The 18,992-nt window shown below is 36.1% G+C and overlaps 1 protein-coding gene across 1 annotated transcript; it reads left to right on the top strand.

Moving 5' to 3' along the window:
* Positions 1–518: 518 nt before the first annotated feature.
* On the top strand, positions 519–2,898 carry LOC135142574 (fatty acyl-CoA reductase wat-like). Its single transcript, XM_064074294.1, has 7 exons — positions 519–526; positions 628–635; positions 708–950; positions 1,004–1,184; positions 1,229–1,514; positions 2,609–2,703; positions 2,781–2,898. The coding sequence occupies exons 1-7, from the start codon at positions 519–521 to the stop codon at positions 2,896–2,898; spliced, it is 939 nt and encodes a 312-aa protein (XP_063930364.1).
* Positions 2,899–18,992: the final 16,094 nt, after the last annotated feature.

The following is an 18,992-nucleotide window of genomic DNA, read 5'->3' as shown; positions in this document are numbered from 1 at the left end:
TGTACACGCCTTGAAAAAAGTTTGCATCGTCAATGGTGATTGCGAAGAACCGGTTCTTGGAATGAGTGATGAGGACATAGCGGTTTTAAAAAAAGAAACCACCTGCGTCATTCATGCCTCAGCATGCGTTAGGTTTGATCAGTCTTTGAAAAAAGCTGCTTTGTTTGTCAGAGCCACCCGAGATATATTAGAATTGGCCAAAGGAATGGCAAACCTGAAGGTAAGGAAAACACGCAGTGTCCAAAAATGAGTTACAATTTTAGGCTTTTGTTTACGTTTCTACCGCTTTTTCCAACTGCGTACGTTTGGACATTAAGGAGGAGTTTTATGAGCCGCCTTTGACGCCGGAAAAATTTCTCGCGGTGGTTAATTCTTTGGACGAGGATATTTTAGACGATATCTCTACGCGGTAGGTACTCTGAGTACTGCAATTTAGTTGCTCACTTAGTTTTTAGTTTATTGGGGAATTTTCCAAACACTTATGTTTACTCGAAGAATATTTCGGAAGATTTGGTTAGATGTGCTGGTGAGAGTTTGCCAGTTGCAGTAGTACGTCCTCCTATTGGTGAATTAAATGTTGAGAGTCTAGTTCTGAGTTACGTTCTGCTAATTTATAAGCTGTGTTAGCACACCTTGTAGTGTACTGATTTAGCGGAAAAAAACTCAGAAACAAATCAAATACAAAATCCTGTAGTATGTCGTTTCAGATACAAACTGTAACGTAGAACCCATCACCGGATGGGCAGACCAGTTCTATGGTCCTTTTGGCTTGACGACAGCATCAACTTTAGGCATACTTAGGAGTGTCTACATATACGATGTGCCACTTGAAATAGTGCCTCTCGATTATGTCGTAAATTGTGTAATATCAGTACTTTGGAAAACATCCAAATCTTCTAAACCCACCATCTACACCATCGTTCCCAAAAAAGAAAACGTGTGCACTTGGTGTAAATAGTAACAAAATTTAGTGTTTGTCTAGACTCGAATGTATAAATTTCAGACGAGGCACGGAAGCTTCTCTTTGCCCATTATTTAGAGAGTCCTCCTCTCCAAATGGTGTGGTACTACGGGTTACAATTTACCCCCTACAAGCTTCGGCATGACATATATGCTTTTTTCTTGCATACAGTTGTTGCATATATTGCTGATTTTGCGCTCTTCTGCTTAGGAAAACCCACTGGGTATGTCACAAAATTGTTTAAATTTTCTTAACCTTAATTTTCAGTGTTGTGAAGATCCACGAAAGATTAGCTAAACAGATTAGTTCGGTGGAGTATTTCGTAACTCGGCACTATCATTTCCATGACAATAATACTGAAAATTTGTGGAACGAGATGAATGAAGAAGATAAAGAGCTTTTTAATTTTGACATGAAAAATATGAAATGGCGCGATTATTTGTTTAAATCTTTTACAGGTTGTAATGTGTATTTGTTGAAAGAGAGCGGTGAGAAAATTTCTGAAGCTAAGAGAAAAATGAAAATTTTGTTTGTGGTACACTGTGCGACGAAGGTATTGCTACTGTACCTACTGTACAAGTTTGTTTTCTTTGTAAGTGGTATTTTTGTTTGATAATCTTAGTTGAAAATGTAATTATAGAGACAATGAGTTTATTTTGTAACAGGGTTCAAGTTTGCAATGTAACAAAACCTAAAATACAAATAATTTACTGAAAAAACTGTCCGAAGGTTATTTGCATAGGACTTCCCCCGGTCCTTGACTACACATTGTTCAACAAATACCGCTTCTTTGAAAATAAGTATAAAACATATATTTTGTGAACTGTAATTTATGATAATATCTATACATTAAGACAATATATATACATAAGTATTATCAGTAGTAGTGTAAGAAACTAAATGATATCGTATAGGTAAATGTGTTTTGCGAACCTACAGATTTTTTGTATTTTGTCTACGCATCCATTTTTTTTTTGTATGGCACTGTATATTTTGTAGAATTCTCGTAGAACTTCACACTTAATCCGCCACTGTCTATCATTGGAACGCGTTATGTTACGAAAACACATTTATTTATATTTGATCTGGAGTGCACTTATCCTTAAGAAATGGACAGGGGCGGTTGATAGAGTTGAGTAGAGGCTGAGGCAAGGCACAAGATGTTCCAATATTTAAATATCAAAAAATTATAGTGTCGTGCTCGTGTTTTGGGGAGTCACATGTAAATTTTTTGAAATTGCTGTACTAACAGAAAATCAAAATAAGCATGAGGACCTGAAACTGAACAAAACACAGCCATCCGGCGGCGGCAACCCTTTAGTAGGTGGCTGACTGTCTGCAAGTCATAAATTACTAGAACGGCCGGAAGTGACCAGTTGCATTTTGCCCAATCTCGAGATCATCTGTGTCAACAAACGCTCAGGCTAAGACGAAATTGTATTTTAGTAATAACCAGATTAAAAATAAATAAATTTCATTTTCTTTTATATTTAGGCCAGGAAGGGTCCCTTAACTCTGGGCGGACGCCGCACAAGTACTTGAAGTGTTTACGTTAATACTTCGGAAGAATGTCACGTAGAAATAGGACAGGTCGTGAGAGTGAGAGGAGAGGTTGCGAATTGGAAGAATTAATTGGGGAACTTGAAGGTTTTGAACAGACCACTTGATCTGTTCACTTTTAGCGGGCCAATGGGAGAGTCGGACATTGACGTCACAGTAGTGATTGGTGGCTGGTTGGAGAGGTTTGTGTGTGACACGTGGGAGGTTAAGGAAGACTGTGGTGTGAGTGACCACAATTGTATATTGATCGGTGTGGAAGGTGTGCGGGGGAAGTTCAAATCGAAGATAAAAAAGTGGAGAGGGTGGTCCATGGGAAACGTCAACTGGGAGATGTTCAAATCGGAATAGGGAAGGAAGGCCTGTATGACCAGTCCTGAAAGCTTTGTGAGACTCCCGGGTAGGGAGCAGCTAGAAAGCCTGCACTGTCACTAAGTCATCACCACATGTTTGTTTGTTGGATAAATTTGACATGATCAGAATTAAATCCTCTATGTTGACGGAAGACATTGAGAAAGAATTTGAAGAAGTAGAAGTAGACTCTGTGTGAGTAGAGTTGTTAACAGAAAATACATTGGCAAAGGTAATAGCAAATGCATCCACAATGTCCTGAGGTTCCGAAAATATATTTCCATTATTGTCTCGTAACTGACCCGGTATTCTAGAAGTGGCATTTTTCAAATGTAGAAAGCTCCATAAAGATGAAGGATCAGATTTGATATTGTTCTGAACATGGTTTAGATACAGTTGGTAGGCATTATCCATTTGTTTTTTAACAATAGCTCTTAATCGCTTGAATTCGATATAGAATTTAGCATCCTTAAATTTGATCCATTTACGCCTGTAACAGTCTTTTGTTTTTATATTCTGCTTAAGAATTCAAGGTGGAAATTTCGAAGAGCTAGAGGTTATACGTGGAACAGATGTATCAAATAACTTATAAAGACAAGAATAAAAACCCTCAAGAGCACTATTTACATCTTCCTGACTTTCTAAAAAAGACCAATCCACGTTGTTGATGTCATGATATAATTTTAAAAAGTTGCCCTTGCTAAAGTTATAGCGAAGTTGAGGAAAGAAAGAGTTGTGAATGGTCAGGATGGATGGGGGAAGAGGAAAGACGATTTGAGAGGTTGTTGGAATCAAAGGAGATGTATGAGATATTAATGGGATTTGCGGAAAGGGTGTTTAAGAAAAGGAGAAGGATGAGAGAGGGTGTGACGGAGTGAGGTATGGGGGTGCTGGTGACGGAGGATGAGAGAATAAAGAAAGAGTGAAGTTGGTGCCGGTGAGGTACGAAGATACAAGTACCGGTACTGTAATATAAATGGAATGTGTGTGTATGCCTTAAAAGTTAGGTGCCTAATTTACCAATTTGGAAGGTTGTGGCACCGTCTTCAAAACGTTGGCTATATTTCCTCTTCGGATGGCAATACTGATACATTATTTTAGGAATGATTTTGCCAGCGGTAAACCAGACTTGGCAATTAATAGACATGCAATATCTTCATAAATGGACTTGGTGTCTTCACTCCAGGAACATATTCTATTCTTGATACAATATTCTGTTATGAATTAGTCCCAAAATCTTCATAACACACATTAATTACCAACTCCCCTCAAAATTTCCGATAAATTTTATTAAAGAAAAATTAATTTAATAATGTGTTTTTTCACTAGCAGCCATGACGCATGCAAATGTCGACTCATTTAGTGGTAGCAAATTCAACTTTTGCGACCACCGGTTCAAAAAGAAAAATTGAGGTTATGTACGCAATGTTTGATGTGATTATCTCTTAAAAAATGAACAAATGTGTGCTACAAACATTACTTGAGTATACGCATGGTAGTTGGTAGACGGTAGAAGATAAAATGATTAACTCAGCGACAAGCATAAACGGTTTTCTTTGTGTTGAAGATTTAGATTAAGTTTGATTAGAAATTAAAACAAAATCATGTTGCGTCAAAAAATTGAACGTTTATTTTTTCAGTTTATTGTCTTATGGTTTCTACTAGTGAAAAAAATAGTATATTAACCACGGTTGCAAAGCTACTTCTAGACATCGCGCTTCAGAGCCCTCGACGCTGCGCGTCTCGGGTTCTAATTTGCGCTCGGTCTAGAATGCTTGGCTCTGCAACCTTGGCTAATAATATACTATTTTCATATCCCTGTGAATTTTCTAAAATTAATTTTTGAATAAATCCCTAATTAATATAATTGTCATATGAAAACATTTTTTTTCATTTAAACAACTATAAAAGACAACAATAGAATTTTAACGAATAAACAAAACACTTAAGTCAAATCTTCACTGAACTCAATAATAGAACAACAAAACCATAACAAAAGTTTAATGTGATGGTCATCGGTTCTCTGCAATGCCTACGCACGTCGAATTAGTGTTATGTTTATTATGTTTGGACCTGCTCTAATCTGCCAAATTTCAGTTCGGTTTGACAGTTCTTCAACACTGTTAATAGAAGATTTGGTAGACTAACAGTTCCATGTGACCCTACAAAAAGAAATCACAAGGACTGAGGTCAGGAGAACGAGGTGACCATAAAACTGATCTATTTCTTCTTATCCACTTATCCATAAAATTTAGATTCAACCATCTCCGTACTACCAAAGCATTATGAGGTCTATCGTGTAAATACCACATGATCCTTCGCGTAGCTAATATACATCTTCTAAAAGATGGTCCAGATTGATATTCTGTAACTCTAAATAGGCGTCGGCTGTCAATCGAGGAGACACTGTGTACGCGCCAATCAAATTATTGCTAATCATTCCTGCCCAAACATTAACCACAAATTCAGTGTTGGGCAGTATCTAGATACTTGTATCTAAATAAAGTATCTAGATACATTTTTGGGTATCTAGTATCTGTATCTAGATAAAATCGAATTTAAGCCCAAAATATCTGTATCTAGATACAAAATTAATGGCGCAAATACAGATACATTTTTTTATTTCACTTTTTTTTCAGTAGTTGTTAGTTGAGTTATACTAGTGGTAATTTTTGATACTTCATCTTGGTGAGAGGTCCACTAATAGTGTTCTGTCACGGAAATTTTCATATTTTAAATACCATCATTTCCGACATTGTGTATTTCAGTACTTACACATCTTTAAATATAATCCTGAGGGGTAATACATGTAAGCCATGGTAAGATGGTATTTTAAAAACCATAAACCACAATTCACTATTCACTGCGTTTTACTCTTATCCGGAGCAATGCATTTTATCTGTGTACCTGAGCAACCCGGGTCCGGTAGGCCCGCTGGTTGTATTTGTGTTATTAAATAAGAGTAATTTTAATAGTAAAAATATTTGTTTAATGTATGTTATTATTTTTAGAAAATAATAATTGCGTGTTACATAATGATTAATTTTTTCAATTAGCACAAATTAGTTCTGTAATCGACTAATCGAATGTTCAATACATACATTTCTCTCGCATAAATCGCATATTTGTTACTGTTTTATACCTTTATTTTTCAGACAAATGTAGCATCTTTTCCTGTTGCCATATGTGTCATTTCTTCACTTTTTCATTGGTGGACCTAACGCGAGGTGGGCTTGGCAGGTCCGTTTTGCCCTAGAATGTGCCGATTATGTTTAAGTGTAATTATCTTGGGCAATAAAATTAATATTTTTACAACCCTTGGTAGAATAATTTATCGTGATATATTCTCAGAAATCGTGAAACGAGATTAAAATAAAATGAGTTTCAACAAAAATCTGAAAATTTAAAGTTGCACTCTAGTGATTCCGGCCTGTCAGGCAGCCTTTGATCCTATAAGGGGTTTAAATACCTTTCTAAGAAATTGTACTTATTTTGCCTTAAACGGAACCAGCAATTCTTCCTAAAATGTATATACCTGCCGCACCGGGATAGACGATTAACGGACATGGTCATAAAAACATCGTAAGCCGATATTGAAGAATAATAATTTATGACAGGTTGCCGACAACAGACCTTCAGCACAGAATAATCATTTCCCGTATTCTTTTGAAATATTAATTTTAATGCTGGAGATAATTATTAGATATACTCAACCACAATTTGGACACTGTAGTATGGGAATAAAACAAAACAAATAGTATATTAAAGAACGAGTTGCATAAGGCAAATATTGAGGCACGAATCCAAGTTTATAGAACGAGCGGCGAAGCCGCGAGTTATATAAAGGATGAGTGCCTCAATGGCCTTATGAACGAGTTATTTATACTATTTTTTCTACCGCACACGTTTTTTCCCAAAATTTAATTGAAATTTGCATTTTTTTTAATCTGGGGACTTTTGTCGTGGTTGGTGATGGGTCGGTCTGACGCTAACCACGATATATTTGAGGTTCTAATTTTCACAACAATAATTGTAATTCGAACCAATTCGAGTTTTTGTAATTTAAAATTGGTTAAAATGTCTTGCGAAGAAGTTACCCGTCCGGAAACATGGGAAATTTTAAGTTTAGATTTGCCACTGACATTCACCTGACATTTCTCGTCATTGCTACCAATCTTACCGATCTAAATTACACCAGATCTATTAAAGAACGCCTTTCCGCTATTAACGAACTGCTGTGACGTCATTTGCGTGCGTTAATAGCTCTATTAGAAAACCAAAAAACGTGGGCGGTAGAAAAATTCTTTTTAAGCGTACGTAATAAATATTGCACAATTTGCGACACATCACAGAGCGAAGCGATGGCCTAAGTATTTGCAGGAAAAAAAAAGATTTTTCAGTCTTGAATAACTATGCTACAGTAAAATGTTTATTTTTTAAATTTAATACCACAATCCCTTCCTCTGCACTTGTGGTACGGGTGTTTAGTAGCGGAAACCAAATTTTGACACCAAGAAGAAATAATTTAGGTGACAATATGTTCGAAATGTTGTTAATTTTAAAAAATTCATTAAACAATACATAAAAAAACACATAAACATGTTTTCAGTTATTTTATTCGCCAAAGCTTCAAAAAGTATATGTTTTCTTGTATCTATATCTAGAAACATTTCGAAAAAATCGAAAACAATCTGTATCTAGTGATACTTTTATCTTCCATATATTTGTATCACATGAGGATTTTCGTCGAACCAGAACCCATCTGTTGACAACACTCGCAAAATGCAATACGAAGGGGCAGATCTTCCGGTTTTAAAGATTGGACGAGCTGGACATAGTACGGTTAAAGGCCCTGTTCATTCAGTGATCACCAGACAACAAACAGCGAAACTCCAACCTGATAAGCCAATCTTCGGACACTAATAGCTGGATTGCCGTCTACAAGGTCTAGAATATCAGGTTCAACATGTAGAACAGCCTGTGTTCTGTCACGACCACGATCTGTGGTGCGTGGACGAAATTCTCCATTCCATTGAAGACGCTGAATGTTGGTACTAAATGTTCTGTGATCTGGTAATCTTCTCGCTCGTCCGTACATTAACAACATGTCGCTCATCTCACTACTTGAAAATGCTGTCATTTTTTTCTACCCATCTATTTTCAAAACGTCAATTGGACGTGTCATGATTATTACTAAACAACCAGCGTTACAGTTTTTCCCTCATTTGGTTTTTACAATGTAGTTACGATGGATGTTACAACCAACTAATTTTGATCGAATATTCAATCAATTTTGTCTCGAGAACAAACAGGCATTTATTAAAACTTGTTCTTGTTACATCTACTCTCTGAAACCAATTTCCGATTTTCATTTGTATGTGTATTTAAAAAAACACCTTATATAACAAATTAATGACGCGGGCATTACAAGCTTGGCCTCTATTCGATCATTTATTTGTAATAATAGTTTTTTTTTATTTTTTTTTACGTTTTTTCTGAGACGCAACCGTGATTTTGATTTAAGCTGAAGCACTATTCATAACTTCAACCGGAATAGTTACACAGAGCGGACTTCAAGTAGTACTTCTGAAATGACTAGAATTTAATGCAAATTACCACACTGTTTAGTTTATATCAAAATTAAAAAACCCTTAAACATCGCGGAAAAATTTATTAACTCCGTATTTGCTGTAGTGTTAAATCTTGGTTTTTCCTTATGATAAATGCGAAGATCGTAAAAAAGTAACTTTATTTTTTCGCGTATAACTCAGAATATCCTCGCATTATAATGCTAACAATTTTAATAATTGTTTGTGTAGACTAAACACCAATTAATACATATTTCATGTATATTTTGCATAGTTTACCATTATTTTGCAAACAATACATATTTTGGCAATTTCCAATATCCACTAAAATAAAATACTGTTATTTTTATAAACTTTTATCTGCGTTTATGAAGGTCGGTTTGCCTTTTAAATAGATGCCGTTTTAATTGACCTACTTTTCAAAATTTTCAGAAAATAAAGATATATGATTTGAGGGAAATTTTACTAGGTACATCCTTTTTTCTTTCCTTCATAAAGTCTTATATAGTTATATTTGTTTTGTTTCTTAAATTCTTCCTTATTTTCTTCCGAATCATTACTTAACGTGTTCTTATCTAGTTTTCTCCTTTATCGACGTTCAATTACACGTATTTCATTTTCGACACCAGTAGCTGTAAGTCCTCTATCTCTCGTTTCTTTCAGCCAATTTTGTCTTAACGTTTGTTCTAAACATCTTAAGATTTGGTCGCATGGACATCGCCTATCGGGATATCTTTCTTTGCTGCTGCAACGGCATTTTTTCAGCATTCTCCAAAAATCAAGATCATATCAACCTTTTGATCGTTCGCGTATTTAATCCTCATCTTCTCGCGAAAACTAAAAACTTATCGGAGCTCAAAATTGACAAATAGAATTGTTTTTTTTATACATTATAGAAAAATAAAATATCATATGAGATATGAATTTTGTGTTACATTGAAATTTGGTCAGGGTCCCGTTATTATAATACTCACCCTGTACAAATCATAAAAAATGGTTTAAGTAGCCTCCTAATACACGTGTTTGACGACTTTAATTTAAATATGATTTATTGTGTAACATTTTGTGGAGACGTTATCACATTGATGGTCGGAATAATTAGGGAAATTTTGGTTATCGTATCTACATAATAGTCCTAAAATACATATAAAATTTTACAGTAATTGTTTTCTTTTTGTCTTTGAATTTCAACGCATTGTGTCTTGACCAACACAGTTAAAAATATTTGCAAGTACAAATTAATGCATTGTTTCCAAATTGGTGCAGTGATTAACAACCACACCTATAAATTCGCATCAAACAAGCCTACTTCTTTGCTTAGAGGGTTTTCCAAAAAATGTCTTCGGAACTTAGCGAAATCAAACATTTCTACAAAAACCAAACAATCTTTTTAACCGGCGGCACCGGATTCTTGGGGAAAATCATCCTAGAAAAGCTCCTTCGAGAATGCGAGGGGCTATTAAAAGTCTACATGCTAATTAGGCCAAAGAAAAATAAAAGCAGCGAACAACGTCTGAAAGAACTTTTCGACTTACCCGTAAGTTTTTGTTCTCATAATTTCGTGCCTGAAATGTGTCTTCAAGTGTTTTGCTGTACTGAAATCCAAAAACGTAGACGCTTTGAAAAAAGTTTGTATCGTCAATGGTGATTGTGAAGAACCGGTTCTTGGAATGAGTGATGACGACATAGCGGTTTTAAAAAAAGAAACCTCTTGCGTCATTCATGCCTCAGCATGCGTTAAATTTGATCAGTCTTTGAAAAAAGCTGCTTTGTTTGTCAGAGCCACCAGAGATATATTAGAACTGGCCAAAGGAATGGCAAATCTTAAGGTAACGAAAACACAGCGGTGGCCAAAAGTGAGTTACAATTTTAGGCTTTTGTTTATGTTTCTACCGCTTTTTCCAACTGCGTACAATTGGACATTAAAGAAGAGTTTTATGAGCCGCCTTTGACACCAGAAAAATTTTTCGCGGTGGTTAATTCTTTGGACGAGGATATTTTAGAGGATATCTCTCCGCGGTAGGTATTCTGCGAACTGTAATTTATTTGCTCACTTACTTTTTAGTTTATTGGGGAATTTTCCAAACACTTATGTTTACTCGAAGAATATTTCGGAAGATTTGGTTAGATCTGCTGGTGAGAGTTTGCCGGTTGCAGTAGTACGTCCTCCTATTGGTGAATTTAATGTTGAGCGTCTATTTCTGAGTTACGTTCTGCTGATCTTAAGCTGTGTTAACACAAAACGTTGTAGCTGATTTAGCGGAAAAAAACTCAGAAACAAATCAAACACAAAATCCTGTAGTATGTCGTTTTAGTTACAAGCTGTTACGTAGAACCCATCATCGGATGGGCAGACCAGTTCTATGGTCCTTTTGGCTTGACGACAGCATCAACTTTAGGCATACTTAGGAGTGTCTACATATACGATGTGCCTCTTGAAATAGTGCCTCTCGATTATGTTGTAAATTGTATAATATCAGTACTTTGGAAAACATCCAAATCTTCTAAACCCACCATCTACACCATCGTTCCCAAAAAAGAAAACATGTGCACTTGGTGTAAATAGTAACAAAATTTAGTGTTTGTCTAGACTCGAATGTATACATTTCAGACGAGGCACGGAAGCTTCTCTTTGCCCATTATTTAAAGAATCCTCCTCTCCAAATGGTGTGGTACTACGGATTACAATTTACCCCCTATAAGCTTCGGCATGACATATATGCTTTTTTCTTGCATACGGTTGCATATATTGCTGATTTTGCGCTCTTCTGCTTAGGAAAACCCACTGGGTATGTCACAACGTTGTTTAAATTTTCTTAACATTAATTTTCAGTGTCGTGAAGGTCCATGAAAGGTTAGCTAAACAGATTAGTTCGGTGGAGTATTTCATAACTCGGCACTTTCATTTTCATGACACTAATACTGAAAATTTGTGGAACGAGATGAATGAAGAAGATAAAAAGCTTTTTAATTTTGACATGAAAAATATAAAATGGCGCGATTATTTGTTTAAATCTTTTACAGGGTGTAATGTGTATTTGTTGAAAGAGAGCGGTAAGAAAATTTCTGAAGCTAGGAGAAAAATGAAAATGTTATTTGTGGTACACTGTGCGACGAAGGTATTGCTACTGTACTTACTGTACAAGTTTGTTTTCTTTGTGATTGGTATTTTTGTTTGATAATCCTAGTTGAAAATGTAATTATATAGATAATGAGCTTGTTTATTGTGTAACAGGGTTCAAGTTTGCAAGGTAACAAAATCTAAAATACAAACAATTGATAAAAAAAAAACTGGTAGAAAATTATTTCGATAGGACTTCCGCCAGCCCTTAACTACACACTGTTCAACAAATCTTGGTTCTTTAAAAATATAAAAAAACTGATTTTGAGAACTGTAATTTGTGATAATATCTATACATTAAGACAAATATATGTTGACAAGTATTACCAGTAACAGTGTAAGAAACTAAGTGATATATGTACTGTAGGTAAATGTGTTTTGCAAACCCATTGATTTTTTTTATTTGTCTACGATATCCAATTTTTTTTATAGCACTGTATATTTTGTAGAATTCTCGTAAAGGTTCACCCTTAATTCGCCATTATCTATGATTCGAACGCTTTTGTTACGAAAACACATTTACATTTTTACACTTGTCCTTAGGAAACGAACAGGAGTGGCTGATATAGTTGAGAAATGGCTGAGGCAAGGCACAACATGTTCCAATATTTAAATAACGAAAAAATTATAGTGTTGAGGCGGATCTATAGGGATGCTTGTGATGCTGAAGCATCAGGCCCCCGAAGGGAAGGAGCCCCCTTCGGCTTAAATGTAAAAAAAAAATAATTTGTTTCTAATTTGGTTCTTACAAAAACAATTTCGTCTTCGGGTGACCGTTTGCAAATCTGGTCACTTCCTCCCTTTCCGTTAATTTATGGCAGCCACCTACATCTGGGATACCATAAAGAGTTCCCGGTGCAGATGGGTACCGTGTTTTACAAAACGTTTTGTTTTCACTCCCTCATTCTTTTCTGTTCGTTCAGTAAGTTTAAAAGTGTACTGCTCTGCGAATATTACAGTGTGTTAAAAATTCCATAATTCAGTTTGCGTCGAATTATATATTATCACTTTTGGAATCAACAGTGTTTAAGGTATTTAGATAATTATTTTCGTTTTGTTAAATATTAATAATACAACTTATTCATTAGGTATTTGATTAAATAAAATGTCTGAGCGCAAATATCTCATTGGAAGCCAAAAGAGGCAACTTAAGCTTCAACATGAACAGGAACTATTATAGCGAAATGTCGAAAAATCACAAGTTTTTTTACACCTCAACCTTCTACTTCCACTTCCAATAACTCAACTGGTGAAAATGAAGTTATTTTGAAAAGTGTGAAAAATTCTGCTGGAACTTCATGCAACAACTACGCTATACCACCGTCACCGATACAGTCGATGAAAACATGATTAAAGATGAGCCTAAACAAATCGTAAATGATATATTTAACGATAAATTTAAAGATATAGCATTATGGCCGAATTTTATCAATGAAAATTTTATCGGAAGTTGCCTAAAGAAAGCTCGTTTTTTCAAAATAAAAGGGAAGACAATATTTATTCTGAGTTTATCAGGAATTATAAGGGACAGAGCAGACAATTTACAAACAAATATTTTCTGAAACGTTTAAAAAATTGGCAACAATTAATGAGAGATCTTGGTTATCCTATTCGAAAAGCAAAGGATGTGTTTTCTGTTTAGTGTGCAAATTATTCTCCAGAGTACAAACATCTTTAATGAGTGGTTATTCAGATTGGGCAAACATAGTTTGTATTTTGGACAGTCATGAAGAATCTCAGGATCACAAAAAGGCGCTGTTAACCTGGTTATCCCGCAAAGAAAACAAAAACGTTGTTGACAGGCATCTTCAGGAAAAAATAAAAAATGACTGTGTGTATTATTACAATGTCCTGATGCGAGTTGCGGCAGTTATTAAATTTTTAAGTGAAAGAGGATTGTCATTTAGAGGACATGATGAAAAATGGGGTTCATCACATAATGGAAATTTTATGGGACTTATGGAACTTATTGCGGAATTTGATCCTTTTTTGAAACAACATATAGTGAAATGCCAAACCGAACAACTAGTTGCAAGTTACTTGTCTAAAACGGTTTATGAAGAGATAATCGACATAATGGCAACTCAAGTAAGAAAAAAAGATATTATTCAATTATTGTGGATTCTACTCCAGATTTGTCACATACGGACCAACTGGCAATTATTTTGAGATACACTTCCCAAGAAAAAGCTTTTCAAAGATTTTTATCAATTATACCAATTGACAGTCACACAGGAAAGAATTTATTTAATACAATACATTTATTTTTAGAAGAAAATGGTCTTTCAATGAAAAATTGTCGAGGGCAGTCTTATGACAATGCTGCGAATATAAGTGGAAAATATAATGGACCTCAAGCACGTGTTAAGGAAATTGACAAGTTCGCGGATTATGTACCATGTGCAGCTCACTCTTTAAATTTGGTAGGAGTCGAAGTTGCAAGTGTCGTACCAAGCGTTAGTCTTGTCCGCTGTTGATGACGTAAAATTAATGGATTATGTAGTAGCAATAGGTAAAATTGTTACTCCTAAAAATGTTTTATTTGCCTCAAGGATTTCTAAAAATCGTATTTGTATTTATCTTGACTCTAAAGCTCTAGTAGATGACGTTGTAAGTAAGTATTCTGTTGTTAACGTTAATGGTACTGATGTCAATGTGCGTCGGTTACTAAGCCCCGCGCGTCGCATTATTCTGTCGAATGTTTGTCCCTCAATCCCGCATTTGGTTTTCGAAAATCAAATTAAGGCTTTAGGTTTTACAATTGTGTCACCAATGTAGTTTCTTAAAGCGGGAATACAAAGCGGTGAATACGCACATGTGCTAAGTTTTCGTAGGCATATTTATGTTCAACCCGACGATAAGTTAAACCTACCAGATTCTTTGGTATTAAAGTATGAAAATACAAATTATCGCGTCTTTTTGACCTTCGACGATATTTGCTTCAAATGCAAAATGACTGGACATTTTGCCAATGAGTGTCCTAGTACATCCACAACCGATGCGTCTAAAAATCCTATAGTTAAACCGACTGTAAATTTAAAAGAAGTTGCCGGAAAAAGACAAAATGTTGATGGTGACTCCTCTCCGGAGATAGTCCCTCTTGACCTGACTGGAAATAGCGACCGCAAGTCGAAAAAGGTTAAACGTAGTGATTCTTGTGAAAGTTTAACATCAACATCTGAGCTTCTTCTGCCGGTCAAACATATGTTAAGTAATACCGAACAATATCCACTGAATTATGAATAGATCACTGAATTTATGGATAAAGCCTCTGGCGAAAAACATATTTTAGGTTTAATACGTAAATATACTGACGATATTGAATGTGTCCTTCTTATGTATGACGTTTACCCGATCGTGGAGCATAAAAGTATAAAAAATAGGTGTCGTAAAATTCAAAGGAAAATTAAAAAAGCCTGGGAGAGTGACAAAAATTTAAGCGAAAACAATACAATCGATGGAAATGAGACTTATGGCAACTATGAAATGACCATTGACCCTAGTTTACCGAATAACGAACCAGCATCTAGTAAAAGTTAAAATGATACTCCTATCTCAAATTTATATTAAATGACAGCCTTCGACTCGACAACTAACAATGATTTCTCTTACCATTATTTTGTTCACTCAATATTATATACAAATATAGCATCCTTAATGGCAAAGTATGATGATTTTTGTGCTTGTGTTGATACATACAAACCATCCATAATTTTGTTAACCGAAACGTGGTTGACCTCTTCAATAGTAGACTCTCGAGTTTCGCTCAAGGACTACACAATATTTAGAACTGACCGAATTGGGAAAAGAGGAGGTGGTGTCTGTATGTACATTTTAGATTGTATTCTAGTTAATTTTCTTGTTGTGCCTCTTCCGGTAGACACTGGTGGTTTAGACTCCTTATTTTTGAAAGTGTCAAATAGTTACACTACTTTTATTTTAGGGTGTATTTACAGACCACCCTCAACACATTTTAATGACGATGAAATCTTAGTAGACAGCATTACTGGTATAACAACGAAGTATCACAAGATCTATATTTTAGGCGATTTTAATTTACCAGATATGAACTGGCCTGTCAATATTAATCGTACATACACGGCATCTTCCCAGCTTTTTGTAGATCTAACAGGGCTAACCAACAACCTTCCCTGCTTGATTTAATTATAACATCCGATGATTCTTCGATCACTAATTTAGAGTATCTCAATCCAATCGGTAACTCAGATCACATTGTTTTGATGGCTAAATTACAAATTTGTTATTTGCCTAGATCAAGAACTATCAGGTTCCATAGGAAAAAAATTGACTTTGAGCCACTGAACGATCGGCTTTCCCAATTTAATTGGCAATCAATCCTCTCGGATGGCTTGATCCACAATAACTGGGATATCTTTAAAACAGTGTTATCTGATGCTATCTCACAATGCAGCAGTACTACCACTTCTAAAAGATCATTTTCAAAACCTTGGATCAACAGCAGAATTCTAGGTTTAGTCCGTAAAAAGCGAGCATTATGGCGCGCCATTAAAAGAACGAAGTCTGAAGCCGCCTATAAAACGCACAGAGACTTTTCGAACCATCTTTTGTCATTAGAGAAGACGTACCGCAAGGCTCTGTGCTGGGTCCATTACTTTTCATTGCTGATACAGCTGACATCAAAGGAATTATATCATCCTCCTTCGCCATGTATGCTGACGACATTAAATTATATAATAGCTGCGATAAATTCCCTTCGTTAATTAAAGATTTACAAGCTGTATATGATTGGTCTCGTAACTGGTTACTTCCATTAAATTTTGATAAGTGCAAAGTCTTACATATTGGTAACAAAAACCCAAGACACCCCTACTACATTGGCAACATGCAGATATCCGTAACGAAATCTCACGTCGACCTGGGCGTTCTCGTTACCTCCGATTTTTCTTGGAGTGAGCATATTTTGCGTGTCACCAAGAGAGCTAACTCGATGCTTTATCTGTTAAGTAAAGTCTTTGCCAAAGCTAGTCCATCCATATTTGGAAAACTTTTTAAAACATTCGTGAGACCGTTACTGGAATTTGCCAACACTGCCTGGGTTCCTGTTTTAAAACGAGATATCGCACGCTTGGAGCTGGTACAGCGAAGGGCAACCAGAATTCCTTTTGGTAGAAACCGACCTTCGTATTGTGGTAGGCTCTAAGTAATGCTCATTCTCCAATTAAACAATTATTTACTCTTAATCTTTCGAAACGTACTAGAGGACATCCCCTTAAATTACTTAAGGAAAACTTTCATACCACGGTGAGACAAACATTTTTGTCAAACAGAGTTTTTCATGATTGGAATGCACTACCCCAAGAAGTTGTATTAGCGGAGTCTACCTTAATATTTAAATCCAAATATGATACTTATTGTACTAGCTAAAGAGTAATACTGTCACTCCATTACTTGATGTTAGCGCGGGCACAACAGGGCACGCCTCTGCCCGGTCGCTTCTTTAATAATAATAATAATAATAATAAAACTTCTATTCATAAATGGGGCCCCAATTAAATAATAGCATCAGGCCCCCAACAGTCTAGATCCGCCTCTGGTGTCGTGCTCGCGTTTTTAGGAGTTCACATGTAATTTTTTTGCAAAAATGAAATTTTACAATTATTAAGCAAGTCAAAAATGTATAATTTTTTTACGCCAGCAAATATAATATCAAAAATTTCGGAAAAGTTTTGCCTTGATGTCTGTTGCTGATCAGTCATTTCACTTCCTTTACAACGTTTCGACGGTAAAATATCAAGTTTTCCTTACATTTTGTTAAAAGAATTGATCGAAATTTACTTCTACAAAACTTTCCTCGCACCTGAAGTATAAGTCCCGCGTCTTTGAAGTAGAATATTAAGTATTAAGAACGATAAGAGGTATTTACTGGTCGAAGACAAAAGTTTGGAGACGGAGCGAAGCGACCCTAAAGAAGGAAGGCCTGGGCAAAGGAACACCATGGTGGACTTGAAGGCTCAGCCTACAACAATCGGGGCTAACAAAACTTTTCAATAGAGCAAAAGACACTAAGAAAACTGAAGACTGGGAAGCCTATAAAGAGCACCGGAAAGAGTTTAAAAAAGGATAAGAAAGAGGAAACGGGAAACGTGGAGATTCTTCTGCAGCGACATAACGTCGACTGCTTCGGCCGCAAGGACTACAACATCAACCAGGTTTCCTAAAGAAAGAGAATGGCACCTTTACATCCACCTTAGAAGAGTCCGCAGAACTTTTGCTGCAGACTGTGTTTCCAGGCAGAACAAGGACTACCTCCTATTCCAAAAGGGATGTAGCTGGTACTCAACCTTCCCCGAAGGACTGGGCGCTGACGGCAAAGGTAGTCACGGAGGCAAGACTGGAGTGGGCAGTTGACAGCTTTTACCCATATAAATCTCCAGGAGTGGAAGGTATTTATCCCGCCCTACTGCAGAGGGGAATGAGCAGACTACGCCTTAGTTTGTTGTCAATGCTTCGGCCGTGTCTGGCCTTCAGCTACATACCGAATGCATGGCGAAAAGTAAAGGTTATCTTTATATTTAAGCCAGGACGACAAGATTACACCTGGACTAAATCCTGTGGACCAATTAGCTTAACATCATTCTTGCTGAAAACGCTAGAAAGACTAGGCGAAAAAAGAGATTCGGGAGACCGCTTTGAGCAAGCAACATCTTCATCCGAACCAACATCCCAACATCCAAGGAAGATCCACGGATACGGCCTTACACACAGTTGTAAATCGTATAGAGTGGGCAATGGAGAACAAACTCTCCACCTTAGGAATGTTCTGGGACATTGAAGGAGCGTTCGATAAATCGACCTTCAAAAACATAGGACTAGCTCTACAAAAGCACGACGTGACTCGGGAGAAGTACTCTCTCCTGTACTCTGAAATTTACTGACGTTGACAGCCTGTTATGACGCCTCACTGATCTTGGCTACCACACAATTGGGTACGCAGATGATCTAGTCATTTTGCTGACAGGAAAAAACGCAGACGCATTATGTGAAATAATGCAAGCTGCAATAACAATAGTCGAGGAATGGGATAGCAGGCTGATGTTACAAAATGTAAATACAGGAGTACATATTAAATAATTTCTGATGATCTTTTTTTAAGAATTGCTCATGATAGTTGTTGAAATTTTGTAAATGCATTTTTCTTGGATTTTGAACAGACATTTTACTTGCAGATATGCAGACATCATTTTCTTTTAAATTCCACAAAACTTACCAGCGCCTTCACTTTCTGAATACTCTGACGTCATGAGTTGAGACTTGTTTAGACTTGTTGAAGTTTGTTACATGCTTAATTACCAGCTCCCGTTTCGGCAATTGGTTAATGTGGGGAGGGGAACTTTACCGAAATTTTTAACTTTAGTTCTTGTTCGTTTTCGTG

Source organism: Zophobas morio, unplaced genomic scaffold (assembly GCF_036711695.1).
Source record: "Zophobas morio isolate AGI-343-1 ecotype UQ-CSIRO unplaced genomic scaffold, CSIRO_AGI_Zmor_V1 ptg000049l, whole genome shotgun sequence".
Taxonomy (NCBI): Eukaryota; Metazoa; Arthropoda; class Insecta; order Coleoptera; family Tenebrionidae; genus Zophobas; species Zophobas morio.
Note: the sequence above shows the minus strand (reverse complement) of the source record. Positions and strands in the feature narration are given on the sequence as shown.